At 40.5% G+C, this 21854-nt stretch overlaps 1 protein-coding gene across 1 annotated transcript in view; it reads left to right on the top strand.

The window, feature by feature from the left end:
- LOC111874393 (retinal homeobox protein Rx1) overlaps positions 1-12868 on the top strand; it is a 117491-nt gene extending 104623 nt beyond the window's left edge. Inside the window, exon 3 of the mRNA XM_023869861.2 lies at positions 12319-12868. Within this exon, the coding sequence (XP_023725629.2) occupies positions 12319-12711 (393 nt within the window). The 3' untranslated portion in view covers positions 12712-12868. The remainder of the gene's footprint in view (positions 1-12318) is intronic.
- Positions 12869-21854: the final 8986 nt, after the last annotated feature.

The raw sequence follows: 21854 nt of genomic DNA, 5'->3' as shown, positions 1-21854 counted from the left end.
TAAGATTTGAGGCTTTCACGGCGGTGACTATGAAGAAAGCAGTCTTCTGGGATTTGGCACCGTGTATATGTGGTGTTAACCGACGTTTCGGAGGAACGTATCGCCTCCATCTTCAGGGTAGAAGAAAAAGTATAAGAAATCTGCAAGCGACAAGACCGTGAGAACGGTAAAAGCAGACTGGACCGTTCTCACGGTCTTGTCGCTTGCAGATTTCTTATACTTTTTCTTCTACCCTGAAGATGGAGGCGATACGTTCCTCCGAAACGTCGGTTAACACCACATATACACGGTGCCAAATCCCAGAAGACTGCTTTCTTCATAGTCACCGCCGTGAAAGCCTCAAATCTTACATATTTTTACGTATGTTTACCTAAAGGTCACATTATATTTTATGTCGTAATGTAGGATTCGGTTGCTCCGGACAATGGACATAAAAGTAACGGAAAATGTGAAATTATCTCTCTACCTAATTAATTCAGAAGCCGTCGTGAACGCTGGGGTTCGATTCCCGGTAAGGGCAAGAAATTTTACTCTACTCAACAATGTTAACACCGATTCTGGGGTCAGAAAGTTACAAGCGCCTTTTTTCGCGGTGGTAAAGTGGTCGATTTGTGAAGTTGCCCGCTCACTTCCAACTAATGCCAGGTCAAGAAAGGTGGAGCTATACCTCCAGTCCCATATATATGTCGAACGTACAATACATTAAATTGGCCAAGCGCATAATGGTTTCCAAAACGGTGACTAAGTAGTTTTTATGTAACTTTTCTATTTCTTCCTGCGAAAGAAAAGTAAGTAAAGAAAAGTTATCCCTGTAACAGGCCGTGGGGGCCGATAGGGTTGTGAGATGTTGAGGTTTCCACATTTTTTAGACAATCGGCTCATAGATGGCGGTAAGGTTGTCAGCCTTACGTGCCGTCCGCCCTTTACCCCCAAGAATATTCCTGGTACTCATTTCTGTTAGAGGCTGAGTCGACCCCAGGGCCATAGTGCAGCTAGAAGAATTAGGTCAATTGAAAAAATCTACCTCATCGGGATTCGATTCCTCGACTTGTAGCATAGTGCCTCAACCAAATACGCTACGGCGTGCCCCCTGTGAAACTAATAGAACAAAAAAGAATATTACAAAATTTACTCTTCCACATCGGTTAAAAATGTAAAATATTGCGATAAATTTTCTGACGCGACTGAAGTTCTCATTCCAAATCTGTATTTGCAGGAGTAAAATTTTGTCCCTCACTCTGAGTGTTATCCCTTGCCAAAGGTCTGGCTGTTGCCTAGGTTCGATAGTGTGAAAGGAATGTTGAGTAAGAGAGTAGCCATGTGCTGGGTGAAGTTAGGACAGGTCTGCTCGTAGGCAATAAGAACAGTTATTAAATAATTAAATAAGCCTATGGAAATTCGAAAATTACGAGATAAACAGTGATATAACCAGACGAATAACAAACATAATTGTATTGTGACGTATAGACCGACTGCTAGGTAACAACTCGATTAACACATTCCTGCTAAGACAAATTCTTGGTAAACAGCCAAATGTTAGGTTTATTCTAAGGAATATACAACAATAGGAGACATCCATTGTTAGGCAATGGACTGTTTTCTGTGAGGTCAGACGCGATGTTGTGTAACGATAAACGAATAACAACTGAGAGTTCGCAGACAAGGACTCTGACAAAAGACAAACCTTCCCTCTTGTCAGAGAGGGCGCTCTCAAAAAAACAAGACCGAAACTGTGAAACAGTACTAAATATCTGGTAATAAGCCACAGATTGGGCTCGACAGCAAGACTGACTATCTGACTGACTGGCCGTAAGCCACAATGTGACTCTGACTTCACCTGAGAGTTCATTTGTAAGTCAGAACAGTTCCAGTGGTGTACGCAGTCTGAAGTAGATGAAATGTGTCAAATAGTGAATCGTCAAGAATTGAGTCAGAATTGAGGGATTTATAGATCAGAAGTGAGTGAGTCCTAGGCACTCATAGAAGAAGATTTCAGATGAAGACTTATTTTGAGTTATTGTAATTTATTCTGAGTACGAGTGATTGTACAAGGAATGATCAATAAATCTAATTACCAGTCCAACCCCCGTCTTATAATTCACCCATACACACTGCTCTTGGCTGCCATGCTGATTGTGATATAGGCTTATATTATTGTGATTCTCAATTTCAGCATCCCGTTGCAATTGTTAAACTTAAAGTCCATTAATTATCGTCCGTCAATATTGCATAAATAAGTGTTGCAATAGTGACGGACGATAAATAATGGACCTTAATTTATTGTGTTTTTTTATTGCTAGTGGGGGGTGGGACTAAGTCCCTTGTACGGCAGCCACTTCTGGCCTATTGTACCAGCCCCAGATGATAGGTGAAGGTGATTGTGGAGCAATTGGTAGAATGAAGATTGGCAGAGGAAACCGAATTACTCGGAGAAAACCTGCCCCAACGCCACTTTGTCCACCACAAATCCCACTTGACCAGACCCGGGATCGAACCCGAGCCGCGGTGGTGGGAAGCCAGCGACTAAAAGCTTGAGTTATGGCGGCCCAAATTATTGTGTTAGTAACATCAGTTTCGATTTTACGTGATGAGAAATTCAGCAGAAGCTGTTCGTATTTCTGCTTAGCATTAATTCTTACGAAGAATTCTAATTTTCTCTCGAGACCCACTGAATTAAAGAAATGTATGAATATGTTACTGTTATAACCTAGCAATACATAACTTACATTTCAAATGCACCATAAAACCTTGTTTCTGCTCGGAGTTGTGTTTGGACGACTTCCAGCCCCCTGTTATGAGCAAACCCAAGCTAATTAATTTGTCGACAGTCATTTTCTGTTGTATGTAGAACACGTCATATCCGATTAGCGCCGTCTCTCTTTCTCTTTCACTCGCTCTCTCTCTCACTCACTCACTAAGTGCGTTCAGCCACACAGTCGAGCTTTCAGTAAAACGTTGCCTAATTGAAATTGGAATTACCACGACGTTAGTAGTGTACAAGCGTGAATTAGCAGTCCTATTAAAGACGGCCCTAGTGTTGGCATACGGAACTACATGAACTCATTAAAGAGCGAGCTGCTTTGTCTGGCGCTCATAATGAGCTGTTAGTAGAGATTAACTGGGAACGAGCGTTATTTGCCAGGAAATTTCTAGACGTTCTTGTTTATACTGAGTTGAGATTATAAAGCCCGGGTCTAATCCACTGTGTACAGTTCGGCATTAAGACGCAGCGCCGTCAAATTAGAGAGGGAGCCCACAGGAACGTCTCACAGGGAACCTTTTATCTTGTAATACAAATCGCGTCACTTTGGTCTTTAAAGCACAGTGGTAACTATAGGTACCACCACCTTTATGGTTATAAACCCCTCAATTTTGCCCACATGGTGCATTTATGTGTTTTCTATTGTCTGTCGTTAAGTGACTAAACACGGCGTTTGGATTGGTAATCGGACTTATTGGACTATTACAGATCGTTGCTACACCCAAAAGATCACTATCGCCCACAGACTAGTATTCCAAGCCACGTTTCTTGGTAACGGCTTCCAACAATGTAGTGTCATCGTCCGTATCCAAAGGTTCCTCTCCTCGCTGGCTAGCACCTTAGAGTTGGTCCGTTAAATTGTTGCTGGTTTCGCCAACACAGTCATTCCTGCCTTCAGTCTCCTCGAGATCCATGATGAAGATTTGTCTACGTGTTTCGAAATGGGACCTCCTCTTCGACGAAGGAGGGGTCGGCCATTCTACGTAGGCAATACCTTTGTTGCACCGTAGTTTCAGCACGAGCATATATATGCTCTGTGACGGCGTCCAGGTCACTATGGACTCTGTGCTACATTTGTCACCGAAATATACTAAGTAACATTTATGCGAGATATACAGAGATTTCATGTCAATGAAGACTTGTGCATTGGGTTATGACTTAATTTATATAACTACTCTGAAACTGCAGTTAGTAAACTGAAGGGTCGTAGGTCTGACCTCTGTCATCTTTAAGCACTTTACACTTCCTAGCACGGCTTCTCTTTGTCCAATTCCACGTACATTTGGAATTACGTGGTTCATGATCACTTCTGCCTGTGGCCTGCATATTTTAGTTATGTCGTCATATACGCAATAAATTTTGAAAGCCACATGCAATTCGCTGACTGGTTTGCAACTGTCAAGGTTTCAAATAACGCTAAGTACTTAGTTCTGCAGACGCTGCAATTTCAAGGGATGAGTGTCCATAACATATTTCCAGGTAGGACAGGCATGAGTCATAACAGATCTAATCAGAGCTCTGTAAAGACTAAATTAAATATCTGCACTTAAAGTCCGCTTCTGAATAGAGTCTAGGTACTTACGTAAATGCGCAACCCGGCGGAGGTCGTGGAATTTTTAAGGGCGGAAAAATTCAGGGAACAAGTCCTCCGGGAGGGACTTTAAGCCGTGGGTCCCGTGTCGTAGATTTACGGCACGTAAAAGATCCTCATGTCTCTAGGAGACATCTGAGCTAAATTAGGCAAAAAGTTTCCCGCCCAAGTGGTTTCCAATGCTTCTGGTAGATGGGGGAAATATCAGGTACCGAGGGACGACCTCGTTGGCTTAACGGGGCTGATAGCACGCACCAGTACCGGTAGGGTATGGCGACTGGTAGAATATCAAAGGGGGACTACGATAGACTATTGGTTGCGGTGCATGGGGAAACCCACCCCCTCTAATAATAATAATAATAATAATAATAATAATAATACGTAAATGTGCAAAGTCTTGGCTACAGTCTTTTCGAAGTGGTGTCTCCATGTCCTCTTCCTGTAGAACGTGACACCAAGACACGTCACTTTATTTACAAAGGGAATGTCTCGTCCGTTCAGTTGTAGTAAATCGGCAGGGGCTGTAAGGCTTCCGGAGAAAGAGATCGCCTGGATTTTCCTTTCGTTGATCTTCATGTTCCAGCCTATACAGTACATATCCTTAGTTTTCCAATCTTGTTTTCGTTCAGTTTAGTTATTTATAAATAGTATTTATATAGTTGTTGTTGTTATTATTGGAGAGGATGGGTTTCCCCATGCACTTAGACCAGATATTGCTCCATTGTGCGTCCCCCTGTGATATTATACCAGTCTCTATACCCTACCGGTACTGGTGCCTGCCATCAGTCCCGACTCAGCCAGCGAGTTCGGCCTCTACTGGCTCAGCGGTATATCGATGCTTCCCCCATCTACCAGAGGCGTTAGAGACTACTGTTGGGCGGGAAATGTCCTAAATTTGGCTCAGAGGTCACCTTGAGACATGAGGTTCTTTTGCGTGCCGTAAAGCTACGACACGGGACCCACGGCCGCTTTTATTTATATAGTACTACTACTATTACTGCTACTGCTGCAGCTACTACTATTGCTAATTCTACTACTGCTACTACTACTACTACTACTACTACTACGTATGGCACATCCCGTAAATCGCAGCAAGGGACTGCATATTGGGCGCAGGAAGGTAACCATGGAGGAACAGATAAATGAAGAGCTTAGAGCAGAGCCGCAGTAACAGAGAGACGAACGGTTGTCACGTCTTGACAGAAGGGCATGTATATATCCAAATCTCATTAGGAAGTTGGGAGTATCTGGGGGTGGGGGACAGATCCAACCGCAGAGCACGAATAAGGAAACGGAACGAGAAGTTCCCGGGGCCGGAAATGAGACGCTGTCACGACAAACAAGAAGGATTCCAGCGGCGAACAAAATAACGCAATACAAACTGTGAAGAAGCGACTTCGCCCTGATATTGAGACATTACAGGGAGTGGCTTCGTTGCAGAATACGTCAGAAGAGAAAGTGAAGATGAACTACAATATCCCACTGCTTATGTATAGACGTTTTACCAAACACATGTGTTATACAGGACGTGTAGTTAACTTATATAAGGTTTTTGAACAATGCATTTTGAAGGAGATCATAATGTCTAATTTTAAGATACACTTAATGAAAAGGAATATATAGATATATTTCAGGACGCTCAACCTTCGGAGCGAGATTCGAAACCGGTACTTCCCAGATGCGAACCAAGTACTAATCATAACATTTGATGTTAAATCAGACCGCGCCGTAACTCAAGCGGTTAGTCGCTAGCTTCCCACCGCGGCGGCCGGGGTTCAGACCCGTGTCTGGTCAAGTGTGATTTGTGGTGGACAAAGTGGCACTGGGGTAGGTTTTCTCCGAGTACTTCGGTTTCCCCTGCCAATCTTCATTCCACAAAATTCTCCATCATAATCACCCAGGGCAGGTACAACAGGCCAATCAGTGGCCGCCATGTCTAGTGGACCCAACTGGACTCCAACCTCCACTATGCGAAATTGATGTTGAATTTAAAATAAACAAATGATAACCATAGGAACTTGATGTTACTTTTAAGGCACCAAAGTGCTAATTATAACACCTTGAAGTTAGTTTTGAAGTAGGATGACATTATTTCTGCAGCCTAATATTTTTGTGATATGAAATTATGTTTCCAAGTTGATAGCAGGTTTCTCTGTGATTAAAAAAGCATTCCCTTTGCAATTAATACTATGGTCATCAGGTCTGGAAAGGACGAATCGCATTGCTGTTGAAAACCAACTTCGTATGTTGCAATTTTAATATGTCGTTCCTAATTTTATTAAATTTACACCATGTTACAAATAACGACAATTTTAAATAATTGGTTTCTTTATTATAGAGCGTTTTACTATTTAATCCAAATTATGTTCAATAGAATATATACTGTAGTATATAAAGAACCATTACTGCCAATCACAGTGGTCGAGCGGTTTAAGGCATGAACCGTCTTCAGCTGCTCGAGCGCTGAGATCGTGGGTTAGAATCCCACTAGAGTCATGGATGTTTGTTTGAATTTAATCTGTGTTTGTGTTGTTCTGTGTTAGATAGCGGCCTTGCGACAAGCCGATCCCCCATCTAAAAGATCTACTGACTGTGTATAGCTTAAGAAAATGAAAAAACGGACAATGTCCACAAGGACTCTGGAGTCATAGATAGACAGAGATCCGTTACTAGGTTACGGAACAGCGTAATAATTATGACTGCATTCGCAACAGAAGAACACGTGACTTTCGCGGTGACAGTCACGCACAATAGGAAATCTGCTGAAATCAGTGTTGCCAAGTAGTCTGGCAACAGGCAGACAGCGCTCTACAATGGGACACATGACACAACGCCATTTTCATAATTAGGGCAAATGTGTTTTCTATTGGGTCCACTCTGAGGCTGTATCACTCTACCGACCGAGTGGAATTCAGTTAATGGAGTGGAGTTGAGTTGAATTGAGAGTATATTTGTAGGACAGTCGCAAGCTGGTATGAACGTGAGCACGGAAAGAGAGGACAATGTTGCAATCCGTCACTAGGCAACGATTGTTGAAGGCACAGCAGAGTGGGAAGGCTTAGTATGTGCTGCAGTTAACTGCGGAATGTGTTCGAATTGGCAAGAGCGTTACAGTTACTTGGGGTTATGATCTATAAGCGTTCAATTAATCCAATTACCAATACAAACCCTGTCTGTAGTCACATTTCATACACGTAACAATAGTTTTGGAAGATCGATTCCTGACTTTCTTTCTTTCTTTCTTCTTTCTCTTTCTCTCTCTCTCTCAATGCGACCAGTCAGTTCTTAGTGTAGCTCCGACTAGAGCAGAAGCCAGGTCGCATCAGACAAAGGGATCAAGACACTTCACAGAGGTTAGCGGTGCGAGTAATTATAAGTGTGAGGAAGAAACGTCTAAAGGACGTTATAAGTTAATAATAATTGTAAGTGTATAGCACGAATGGGGGAGACGAGGAATGCGTATAGGATATTGGTGGGAGAGCCAGAAGGAAAGAGACCACAAGGAAGACCAAGGAGTAGGTGGGTGGACAATATTAGAATGGATCTTAGAGAGATAGGATGGGATGGTGTGGATTGGGTAGATCTGGCTCAGAATAGAGAATAGTGGAGGGCTCTTGTGAACACGGTAATGAACCTTCGGGTTCCATAAAACGCTGGGAAATTCTTGAGTAGCTGCAGAATTGGCGGCTCCTCCAGAAGGGCTCAGCTCCATGAGTAAGTGTGAGTGAGTGTAGAAGAGATTGTCCAATAAACGCCTTAGCCAAATCCGAGACCCGCGTGAATTTACTTGTCGCGTTACATAAGCAACACGCGACAATATTGTGTTATGAGCATATGAAGCTGATGTTATTCGTAACTCAACGATGAGCACAAAGAGCTAGTACATCTATGGTCATTTGTTGCTTAACGGGTGTTGGGCTCCGAGGGAGGTGCGAGGGAGCGAAGCGAAATGGAACTTAATTTGGAGGGAAGTGTAGGATTCTCGTCTTTTTAATTTGAGTTCTTTGTATACTAACTGGCTTATTAATATACTTTGTATTCACCTTTTGAAGTCGCACGCAACATTTTGCAAGTTTAATCTCGCAACAACTTATTATTCTCATTTTGTTTCTGATGGGATACTATAAGAATATAATATGCATAAAATGTTGTTTTCCAAGCAATCGTGTCCAACGGGAGAGACGGTAATGACACGGTTATAAGAACCTCTATCTTTTCTTTTACCAAGGTAGGCTAACTGAATTGTGAAAGAAGAATGTCAGCGGAGTGCTTTATTAAATCTTCGTCAATTCTCATATGAAACTCATTTTCGGACAAGTTTACGTTTTTAAAAGGCTGCCAGAGGGCAGCGTTTACAGCGTGGAGATTAAAGAAAATTGAAACGAAACTGAAATTTCCTGCTTTTTTTAAAGAAACGGCGAAGAAGTGAGGAGGGTTGGAAGAGAGAATGGGAGAGAGATTTCATCCTGGTAACTTGTTTAGAGAGCTCTTTTTGAAGGCGAGCTTTCTGTACAAAAGTTTGTGTTCCCTCGTTCCACAATGTATTTATTGGTGTTGGCGTTTCCCTTTAGCAGAGCCATGGCTGAAGTTTTTTTCAATGCAGGCGCAATCTTTGAAGGGGAAGTTTCTTTATTAGATTTTCTCAATTTGAGACAGCTTCAGCACGCCATTACCCACGCGAAGAATTGCGCTAAATTGTCAATTAATGTATCAGTTCAAAACCAATTTGGCAGAGTTTGAAGCACTTGACTGCAGGAGAGATGGAGGATGGGTTAGGGGGCGAGAGTGTGTTGCTTGCCTGCCAGAGGGAGCGCGAGTCGAAACAACCCTAAGGCAACATCATGGCCTTTATGTGTTTAACTCTGTAATAGTCACGAAAATTAGATACATTCACTGCAAAATACTTCTTTATGCGGTTTGGACAACCGCACGTATGAAACATAGTCTTGCTGTCGGCCTTGCACTAATGCGAGCTGAATCAACTGTTTGTAGATGTGTAGCATTAAGGTGTGTGGAACTATCGTATATTAAGGCTAATGGTGACCGTTGTTTTAAACAGAGAAATATATTAATCGTTTCATGTTAAGATTGGAAACATAGTCTCAATTCTGGAAACTATGTTAATAAGTTGGTACTTAGTTTATACTTTATACAAATTTATGGAAGCGGCGCGGGTTTAATTGCGGTCATCTTAAGAACAATACCGTCCCATGTATTTGTGACTACAGAAGGAGGTCGGATTGACAATTGGATTTATTGGATATTCACTAGTCGTAACTGCAATTAAGTATCACTCATTGCTGATTTTCACGCTAAAAATCAATCCGCGCTAATCTTTTCAGTTTATTTCCCGGCAACGGATCTATTACACAGGAATTATACAAGTCTTTCTGAATCACACACTTCCAATATCACTGAACTACAGCACACATGAAGTCTTCAGTTCACACGTTAAAACTTCTCAGGTCGACTTCTAGTTCTCCTCCAACTTCTAACTTCTCTTGGCTATATCCTACCGACAACTCACTTAAACTCTCTAGTCTAAGTCTCTCAGCGCAGAAACTAGCACTAAAAATCACTATATAGTCTTCTTGCCATCTCATATTCAGTCACCATGGAACCTCGGAACTCAAAGGAACTCCGTCTACTGCTCAGTCCTCCAGCTTACTGCTTCATTTTTGGCATTCTGATCACTTATATAGACGCAGCACGGACACGCTTCACAGAAAACACATGTCATGTGATTGCTACCCAGCCAGTCCATTGGGGCACTGATTGTATTTACAGAAATTATATCATGTGTCCGCTACCAACTGTTATGTGACGTCACTAAGGACACAAAGGAAAGACTGCTCCAGTATTGTTGACCGCGCGTGTGTAGTGGGCCTTGCCTAACAGTGGATTTACATGTCACAATATTAAAATGCCGGAACAGGATTCTCGTTAGGTTTAAAGCTTCTGACGCTGGTAAGACACAATTTCTAAAATTATTCCTTTCGAATTTAACAATCTCCCGAATTTTTTGTAACCATTTCGTTTCGGAAAATAGTTCTGTTTTGCTCTGTTGGGCCCTATAGTAAAGCTGCCCTCAAGCCACGGAGTACGTCTGGGGAAAACGGAAGCAGAATAATTCCTGAAACCGAACTTTTTCAGCAAATTATAATTACAGTATTTCCATTTCAGGTAACAATTCTGTAAATTATTCTCTATATACTAAATCCAATTCCGAAATTAAAGGAAAACGTGAAAACTTTTTGCCGATGATAGTTCATACTGGATACGAACCAGGAGCATCTGGAATACATGGATCTAACCAGACTACTGTTGACTGATACTGATCACAGTGACAGCGCCTTCTAGATCACGAACCGCCTTCGCCCAATCAAACACTGTGATCGTGGGTTCGAATCCCACTCGAGGCATGGTTGCGTGTGTGTGTGTTTTTTTTATCCTGTGTTTGTGCTGTCCTGTGTGCAGTTAATGGCCTTGCGACCGGCTGATAGTCCGTCCAAAGAATACTATCGGCTGTGTAAAAGATTAAGAAACTAAAAGAACGGTCAAGGTCCAACAAAGGGCTGTAGAGCCATAGTTAGAGAGATAGTAGACTAATTAACTTATTTGCTTGCGGAATTGAGCTGTCCTGTGGTTGTTGGGCACCCATCAGTAGGCCGGGGTGTACGCCATCCTTCCATCTTGGCGAAAAGATTCTACAATCAGCAGTGGTTGTAAAACGCTGCTCCGGATTACAGCCATACAATAAATTTCGGACTGGAAATAAGAAAAATACACTATTTTTGCTGTTATAATTAATATTATTCTGTCATCTTATGGAAATACTTGGTGCTCGATTTCCAGATCTCTGTATCAGAGACTTCTCTTTTTTCAATATCTGCTCTTTAAGTAGAAATTTTCCTTATATTATATGTGCATAAGCTGGTGAATTTGTATGTATGAACCTAACGTATCTGAAACCAAGACTATTTCCCATTAGTCGTATTTTATACAGTAGTTGCCTAACTGTTAAATTATAAAATGTATTCAATAAAAATATATATTTCTCGCCGCTTCTTGATGGAGGTGATTGCCCTTATTGAACTTTTACTGTGTATATAATACACGTTGCCGTGTTTCATCTTTTGTCTGTGTTAAGTTTTCTTTTATTTTTTCGTGCTAACTTTAAAATTGGCCTTTAGGCGGTTGTGTAAGTATATAAATAAATAAGAACTTTTAATGAAATTGAGTTGTCAATATTCCTCTCATGTTGTTTAGGGGCTTTGCTATAGCCAGATTCCCTGTCCATAGACAAATATCAATAGACTGTCTAGGAATTCGAAGTTTTCGAGGTCAATTAATTCTAATTCAAAATATCACAAGGCTTAAAAGCTAAATACAATGTGTAAAAATACTGTCATGATCGTCTCTATTACTACCACGATAGTCATCATCATCAGCTCAACAACAGGTTTAAAATGTAAACACTATTTCTGAGATCATATCTTTTTGTTCGACAAAATTATATTTGTGATTATTTTTATAGTAACTGTTTCAAGCGACCATCAGCTCTTATTCCTTATATTGCAAAATTTTATACTGTCATTCAATGCACTCACATCAGATAGGGGAAAATAGAATAAAGTGTTTAGACTTTTAAAGGGCAGTTGTTACTGAATACACTTCCGGTTTCAGCATCAGAAACTCTGCATGTTGTCCATAAAGTGTGTTAGTGTGTTCTGTATGATTCTCAGAATAAACGGCTTTAGGCCTATATTCCTTCCCTAGATATAATTAATAAACTGTTATTTGTAATTGAAGTGCAATGTTTTTGTGAGGTAGGAACTTATTACTTAAATCTTATTAATAAGATTCTCACTCCGTTGAGTGTTAACAGAGTAATTTAGTTGCTATGTTGCTACCCAACATGTCTGCGCGACCCGTCTTGCAGAATTACGTGGCTTTGTGTGTGCAGGTCTGGTTCCAGAACCGGCGTGCGAAATGGCGACGTCAGGAGAAGATGGAGGCTGCACGGCTAGGGCTTAACGACTATCATTCCGTGGGATCCCTCGGGCGCGCCGCGGGAACGAGCCTCGCACTTCCCGTGGACCCGTGGCTGGCACCGCCACTGATCAGCGCACTGCCCGGCTTCCTCTCTCATCCGCAGACCGGCTACCCTAGCTACCTCACACCGCCCATCGTGCCCACGAGCGACGCAACGTCTAGCGTCCAGTCCACCGCCGCCCCGAAGCTTCCGCCCGTCACTTCACCCCCCTCTCATGACCCACGCAGCCACTCCATCGCCGCCCTTAGGCTCAAAGCCAAGGAGCACGTAGAGTCTATAACCAAGGGACTACAGATGGTGTAACTGATGTGCATAATTTCAACGGAAACCTGTGGTTCCAGTACTCTCTATAGAAATCACTGAAAATTGTCGTCAGTTCGTACCGAATTCCTCATAAAGATTATTATTACCAGTGGGAAGAGAACCAAGCAATGTCTCAAGGATCTAGTTTAACGACATTCCCTACCGGTATTGTATTTGTGACTCAGTCTCACGTAACGACGCTGTTCCAAATAGAGAAGTTATGAAACAACGAATGTGATTTGAAAATGCCGAATAAATAAGCATTTGGTAGGAAGGATTCATGACAATTTTTATCTTCTCATGTGCATCTTCGCATGCTGCAGTGCCGCTGCACAAATTGTCTCCGTAATCCTCCTGGTTGCATATGCTCCAGCAAACATGACTTTTATAGAAGTGACATTTTCTTTGTGCTGAATTATTTAAGCACAACACCGCGAAGACGAATGAGGGAATGGAGGTGTATCTCCACATTTTTTTTACCCCGGCACTAGATGGACATGAGGGGTCAATTTCATCCCCCGGTCGCTCTACGTCCGGTACCCATGTTATAGGTTGTTAGGAGGGACCCAACCATGCTCTTGAAGCTGTGGAGAAGAGAAATATCTCTCATTCCTAGAGGGAATTGAATTCCGGGCCATCCAGCCTGTAGCCCGTAACTCTACTGACCGTTTTTAGTGATACATGATATCAGACTTCATGGAAATAAAATAAAATGAGAAGATCCTACAGAATAGAATATTTGTATCTAGGAAAGATGACGCAAGATGAAGCAGGAGAAAATTATGTAACGAGGAATTTCATAACTTGTACTCTTCCCCATATATTATTATGGCAATTCATTCAGAACTATCATATTGACGGGACATGTCCCACACCTGAGGGAGATGAGAAATTCTTCCAGAACTTTAGTCTGGAAATATCAAGGGAAGAGACAAATTAGGAGACCTAGGCATAAGTGGATGGGAAGAGAACATCGACATGGGTCTCAGAGCATGTGAGTTGCAACAAACTGGCACAGGATAAGGAGAGTTGAGGGACGTCTATGAAAAAGGTAACTCTCCTTGAAGTTACACAAACATGAGTAAGAACTTACTAGCTGAGAGAACCTACATTTTGCAGAGAAGAACCATGCACAGCAGAATATGGATTACGTAGTGTCTAGAACAAAGTTGTACAGACTGATATATTGGGTTTTTGGACTTTATCCATCGTCCTGGTTTTTAAGATCACCAGTGATTGAGGCTAGCTCTTTCTAACGGACCCACCAGAATAGGTGTTTTCCTTCACCTGAGGACGGAAACAGATCCAGTTTCCGAAACGTCGTGTTTTTATTAGTTATCTTAAAACCCAGGACGATGGCTAAAGTCCAAAAACCAAATATATCAGTGTGTTATACACCATCGTCAGAATCCTATAGTAAAGTTGTACAGGCATATTTGCCTACTGGTACGGCGTCGTACTTGTGTTAGAGGTACGCCTGTTTCAAAATATGCAGAGACGGGTTATCCAGTCTCTATGAACGGTTTTTCATGGCGCCTTGAGCTCGAGTACGTGCTAATACCCTTCATCTTCAAGCTATGTCAACAACTGTAGCAACGTCACAAAATAAATTTCAGAATGTGTTAATGCAGTCACTAATTTTGAGGATTCTTAGGACAATATTTTCCTCTTACTTTAGTGACACATGATAGATAAATGTTGGCTCTCAGCATATCAAGCAAGGGTGCCAAAACTTGTGTACAGCCTATTCCTATGACGTTTTGCTTTGTCGTGCCGTCTGCAGAAATGTAATGCCGTTATGTAACCGATTTAACTATGAAATGCATTGTGGTTATACTTCGTTCAAGGTGTCTATGGAGTAGGGTCTAACATTGAGAAGGTACCGCACACAGTACATACTGGTCTTTCGGTTGTAACAAAGCAGTGTCCAAAATTCTTAATGCCATTTATTGCCTGTAATCATCAGCCATTACCCTGAGGACACTGAAATATCTGCAGGACATTGCTATGTGTGAACCTTATTATGGTGCTAAGTTTCTGCCTCTCTGTTTTCTATAAGATAGCGATATGTCAAGCGAATCGCCGTACTTTGCCTGGTGACCAACAGGAAGAAAGCATCTTCCTCTTCGTCTTGTGTTAATTTTCGCTCCCTAGTTATTGGAAACGATATATGGTTATTTGTATTCAGTCTTGTTTAACACACCCATTTTGAGAGATGCAAGACTACAGAAAAAGAACACGAACTCCGAGTCAACTGGATTTTTTTCCAGTCCTTGTCCTCTGCCCAATGTCTCACCTGGCGACTACAGCACCTCTGGACCCGGAATTCTGACAGTGATATGGCAGGCGTGAGAATGCACATTTAACTATGAACACAAGATCGTATGTTTTCGAGCATGCCTACATACGCACGTACAGGCAGAAAAACATGCAATGAGAAGAGGGAACTGTGTTCGAGTCTAAGAGATTTAGTTGGTCAGTCCTTGTCCACCCATAGGACATTGGGTACCAACAAAAATGCTTATAAAAAAATTTAGAAAACTGTTACGATAAAGCAAATAAATATTTATATTGAAGTTTCCAAAATGTCGGAATATTTTTCCTTATTGTCAGCGCTGATTGGTAGAGGACTCTAGATTGCAATCAGTCGTCAGTATGAATTTCGAAATTTTATAAAAGAGATTTTTTATTTTTTTGCGTTTTCGCAGCAAAACTTTGCAAAAACTGATATCATCATACATATTTGTCTCTCAGTCTGTCTCATATAACAGCTCGAGAACTGCTGAAAGATTTTCATGAAATTTTATGTTGGAGGTTTTTGTTAGGAACTGTGATTTTCTGATTTGAAAGATTTGAGATTCTCACAGCGGTGGTTATGAAGGGTTCTATTTTCTACTTTTCACCTTCTTTCACTCTGGTTTCTTGCTCTCCTTAACCTTTGACCCTGGAGATGGAGGTGACATGTTCGTCCGAATTGTCAGTTGACTTTTAGCGGGCTGCAAGTCTTTATATAGTAGAAGACAGAACTCTTACATTTAAAATATGTTAAAACAGGGTAATAATGGATATTTTACAAGAATATAGGTGTGCGTTTCTTGGCATATTTCCAGCGTAATTCGCGTGAAACTAACAAATTATTTGTATTTATCAGAGTAAATTTTTTTTTCCGAAAAACTTGGTAGGGAAGAAGGAGACAAATTTCACTGCCAGAACATATTTTTCATAAGTCACACTGCTTTCGAAACGACTAAACAAAAGTCAGCGAACACTCCAGAATTGTTTCGATGTGCTTGCATTTCCTAATTTGTTTAAATTTTAAGTTGAATGAAACTGGAGCTGGAATTATAATATTTGATGTATTTCACACAGGCTCTCACTGAACAGGAAACATATTGAACATTGTTCACTCTCTAGATTAGGTATTTTGAGTCTTGAGTCTCTTCTTCGTGTTACTATACGGACAGTTGTGTTCGTTGCTTTATAGTGGAGTGGTTAAAAATGCCTAAGATCTGAATCAAAGAACGTAATTCTGACACCTGCCTTTTATATCCAAAAATTATATAGAAGTCTCTAAACAAGAAGTAAACACTTCAATCCCTAAGGCGGCCCATACACATACGAGTCTGGCTCGCGAGTCCGGCTCGGCGAGGAGCCGGGCTCGGATTAATTTCACCACACACATATGAGCGTGGGGACTCACACAAGGACGAGTCTGGCTCATTGGAACCCGAGCCGAGTCGGACTCGCGAGCCATATTCTTACGTGTATGGGCCCCCTTAAGTTGGAGGCAACAGGCTCTTCGAAACAGTGGTATCTATCTGCAGAACTGTTCCCAGAAGACCATGGTTTCTGTAAACACGAAGAATAGCAACTTACTCGCTTAGGTGGCGGTAGACAGTTGTGTACCTCGATCAAGAGTGACATCTATCTGTGGTCTTCGTAAAGTATGAAATGCGTTAAATTGTGAGGGGCAAATGAGAGATGGCGTGCACATCGTACGTATTGTCATTACTCCCTAAATCAGTTAGATTTATATGAATAGTGTATGCTATATATTTTACAGCTTACATTCAAGATATGCTTCTGTCATATGAATGCTTTACAAAAAAAGTTCTCAAGAATGGATTCGTGTTCTTAAATAATATAGACCTCAATATGAATTGAAATAAACGAAGTCCAGACGTGGGAGTACTGGAATACTATCTTCGAAGTGTAAATGTAAAAAAGGGCTATGCTCGTTTATATTAGATTCGTATAGGCACGTATTATTGCATTTAAAACTGATATAATTACAGCGAATGAAATGCTTGTGTGGGTAGGCATAATATTCGTATAACTGTAACACGATATATCTGTTTTCATGGAAATATCTCAAAGGAATGAAAGAAGACAAGCATAAAGATTCAATTGGGACCTTAAATGATGTGGATCTTACAATTAGTGAATCTAGTCTAAACTTTTGGCTTTACGTGGGCTGCCTAATACTCGTTCGGTAGGCTTTAAAAACCTTTTCAAGATCTCAGAATGTAGTCTAAGAGTTTAAATCTATCTGGATATCGGCTATAGTGACTGAGGTATTTTCATGGCTTTCCTCAGTATCTTCAGGCAATTATTGAGAAAGTGCCTTGAATTACGCAGCAGAGACTTCCTTCAATAGGCTCTAAAATTCGTTTTTTTTTTCCTTGGCACTACAGCCCCAGTGGGCCTAGGCCTACCCCCATGAGCTCATTTCACTTCGGTTTTTCTAGATCTTCAACATAAGGACTCCTTGGGCGAGTGATCAGCTCGTCGCAAGGCCTCTACCTGTACACAAACACAGAAAAACGCACAAAAACATCCATGCCCTGAGTGGAATTCGAACCCACGATCCCGGCTTCCGAGCGAGCGAAGACAGTGCATGCCTTAGACCGCTCGGCTACCGTGACCGGCCTCCAATTCGTTAGCTTATTCATAAATCAAAATTTACTTGACGCTGTTGGATCTGAGTTATTCAGAGCGTTGCTAAAGAAACAAAGAATTTTTTGTGTACGTAAGCCATTGATATAAGCCAGATTTGCTTGAAAATATACGAGTGTGCACTGGAACTTCGCCAGTAATGACTTCCTTTCGGGAATGCCCGAGACTTCTGGAAGTGAAAAAAGAGATAAATGCCTAAACAAGTTTAGTAAAGTGGCAGTTATTAGAATATCATATAGGAGCGTCGTGTTATGTTAAACACATAATGTTAGAAATTCCTTTCACACAGCTACGAGGCATAGCGTTATATTATACATACATTTATTTACACACTGCTACAGGTTTCCGTCATGGAGGACATCTTCAGGCTATTTGTACATTCATTATAGCTTGCTGCGGACCTAAACACTGATTAGTGTTTATGTTTATTTGTGTTATAATGTGCTGCTTAGATTAATTAAAATAAAAAAGGATAAATCTATCCTTGTAACAGGGCGTGAAGGCCCATAGGGATGTGAGACGTCGAGGCTCTCACATTTGCTCTAGAACATCGGCTCACAGATGGCGGTAAGGTTGTCAGCCTTACGAGACAGCTGCCCCTTACCCCTCACCCCCCAAGTAGGTTCCTGGTACTCATTTCTGTTTGAAGCTAAGCCGACCTTACTGCCATAGTGCGGCTGTAAGAATTAGGTAAATTGGAAACAAAATCCACCTCATCGGGACTCGAACCCGCGACCTTCCGGCTTGTAGCATAGTGCCTCAACTAACTACGCTACAATGCGCTCCCTGAATAAGTTAACATGAGGTGAGACGAGTACTGGACAGGATTGGAAAATGAACCTGTAGAGGATAGATAGCCTATTGTGCGATCGTGACGTCAGATGGAAAATAATGCAAATTACGTAGATGGCTATAGTAGATAAATTCTAGACAGTCAAATCGTGTATGCCGGTACTAACACTACTGATAGAGCCAGATATAGGACACGACACGTGTTCACGAAAAAACTCCCCCGTCGTAACAATACATAAAATGATCACATCCAGATGCATGTTAACAGCTGTATGACCTACGGCCAACAGCTCGGCACAATGAACCACCGTCAGGCGCAACACACTCAACTTTCGAATTTTCAACAAATTAAAATTTTAACTTCTATAGTCCACCTAAATTGTATTCTTTGCTATTTTCACTTGTATCGGTGACTAAAGACGGGGTTCGGATTGGTAATTGGATTTTATTGGCCACATACTGGTCGTAACTACAATTAATTATAACATTTCCAAGATCACTGCAGCTAAAACACATAAATAAAATTTTCTATATCTGCTTACACTATCGTGCTAGGTAACTGATCTGAACAAGATTTCTCTATCCGTTTCCTGACAACGGATTTTAACACACTGTCACACTCCAGATATTACTGCACTACAGCACTCATGAAGCCTTCGAATCACACTTAAGTCCTCACTGTCCGACTTATAATTCTTCTTCTACTACAATCATCTCGTGGCTATCTCCTGCCGAGAACTGACTGCCTAGTAGCGCTGATTATCTTCAAGATAACTCATCTGCACATATCCCACCAAAAACATTTTTATTTTTAAGATTGAGTGTTTACAGCTTCGTTGTCTGGCAATAGGCATCCTATTGTTTCGTGCGTTTACTTCGTGCGAACCACAAAGAAAACACAGTTCCTCCTATATTTTTGTCACGTTATTAAGGGGGGTGTTTACCGGCCGTCTTATTGAAACGACAGTTCTTATATTGTTGCTTGTATTCGTTTCCCTGGGAATGTTTACGGACATTACTCTATTGTTGCAGACACGACCCACTTGTCACAATATTGTATACTGCTATCACCTAATACCTATTCTCCACAAGTTCACTTTTCCCAAACCCATCCATCTCTCTTATTGTACTATTTTAACTACACAGTTCAACTGACTCAGGAAATACATTCTACCATAAATCAACATCTAAATATTTATTAATACATAGATCCACAAGTAGCAATAATGAATGTATCATTTGTCTGAAGATGGCCTCCATAGCCGAAATACGCAGTAATAATGAATACATTTATGATATACGACTATATACTGTAGTCGTGCAGAGGGAGCTTCTAGATCTACAAGAAAGTTACTAGTTTGGGAAGGGAATTCTTACCCACTCTTCTAGTGATAAACCGAGCCAATATTAAGTATCACTATCAGTAAATTAATTGAACATATTTGTTGTATAAGTACTTGAACCCTGTGATGGCCATATTTCCTTACTCTTAGTATATGAAATTACTTGCGTGACTGGCCGTTCGTTCGTCTGTAATATATTTGTGTGTGTGTGTGTTCTGGAGGGTCGTGTTTATCATAAGTGCAAAGCGTTTAAATTTAGTGTTGGCTTTCCCTTCTAATAATGGCCAAGAGTAGTCGAAACTTTTAAAGGTTTTATTAAATACAGGATGATTCTAAATTATTGTCGGTGATTCTATGGCGTATAATTTTCAAATCGGAAAAAAGAAAATGAAACTGCATATGGAATATGAAAATATAACTCAACACATTTTATACCTTACAGAATTAACACTGAGAGTGCATTTGTTGCACTTTGTGGACCTTGATATTCATTAAACAAGTTGTGAAATCTACGCACAGATTTACCATTTAGTCACTTTCGTCTGCTTTTATTTAAATATATCAAAAATAGGAAGATTTATGGAAAAGGTGTACTGGTCATAGCGCATGTGAATCATTTCTTTTAAAATTTTATATTTTATTACAAACATTTTATACTCCAATTAAAATTTTATGACGCTGTAGATGCGCAAAAATACTTGAAGATCATCATGTAACTTGTCTGTTACTGATGTCCCATTTTGACTAAAACTGAATTGTGGAGACATTGTAGTTACCTCATTCAACACTGAACTTTACGATAATTGGCTTAGCAAATCTTGAACTTCTACATTCGGAACAACAGAAGGGACACTGCTAAGTTAATAGACACATTTTTGCAACTACGTCAAAAATACAGACAAAATACATTTACAAAATTTAACTAATTTTGGACCACATGATTATGTAACCTTTAGTAAATGTATAGTTAGGCACAACGGACCACTGTGGTCGCGGTGCAAGGGCCAGGTAGGCCCACCCCTTATACATTCATTAGATTGACGTAACTCAAAGCTACTACGTTTCTAATCTACTTTGTATAATTTGTATACAGCACTGCAGCTGTGTCGATTCCTCCAACTGCAATTTTTGAAATCTATTTTAAATTCATGGAATGTAAACACCAGTAGCTTCATGAGTTGAATGTGTCATGCATAGACTACATTTCCTACTGAAAATTGACTCCAAGGCGACAACACAAACACAATTTAATTCTATCTTTTGTTTTGTGCTGCTTCCCTCTTATGTAAAATAAAAGCTAGTACTGTGTAAGTCTATATTGGTAACTGCTGTTACCGTAGAGTCCTTCAACTTTCAGATCGAGAGTTCATGGTCAGGCCCTTTTGAACACAGCAGATAGACCATGTCGGCCTCTTAACTTTGAGGATTTTTCACTACCAGATAAATTTCTGCGTTTCCCTAAGAAATGTTTGGACAAATGTGAATGGTCAACAATTTCGTACTGAATAAGAAACTGACAACGTACAATTTAAATAGACTGTTCCACGCTGAAAATGAGCCATTTCTCTTAAAAATGGAATTCTTTATTTGAAATCTTACAAGCTTTCCTTTTAATTTCGAAAGGAACAAACAATTTATTTCTTTCTTCTTGGATGGAAAGAGAATTATTATGAAACTTTTCGCAAAAGTTCCGTTGAGAAATGTTTGATTTACACATATCATAACACCAGTCTCTGAGAATATTATGGATCAAGTTTGGCGACTCAGAACTTTGAGCTGGTTACCCAGCTGTAAGAAACTAAATCCGTGATGCTGTATTAATCATCGGTACTTTACAAGGATTGAAATGTATTCAAGTGTGCTCTGACATAAGTTATATTTGTCTAAGAAGAAGTGACGCGTAATTTTAAAATGCGTAAATTTATTGGTTTATTTATGAATTCAAAGTTAACAATATATGCGTTACATACTTGAGAGAATATTTAAAAAATATATTATTATTATTATTTATAAATAAGAAGAAATCTTAATATCACAGAAAAAGGCTTGTTA

The sequence above is a fragment of the Cryptotermes secundus genome, unplaced genomic scaffold (assembly GCF_002891405.2).
Source record: "Cryptotermes secundus unplaced genomic scaffold, Csec_1.0 scaffold197, whole genome shotgun sequence".
Classification (NCBI taxonomy): Eukaryota; Metazoa; Arthropoda; class Insecta; order Blattodea; family Kalotermitidae; genus Cryptotermes; species Cryptotermes secundus.
Note: the sequence above shows the minus strand (reverse complement) of the source record. Positions and strands in the feature narration are given on the sequence as shown.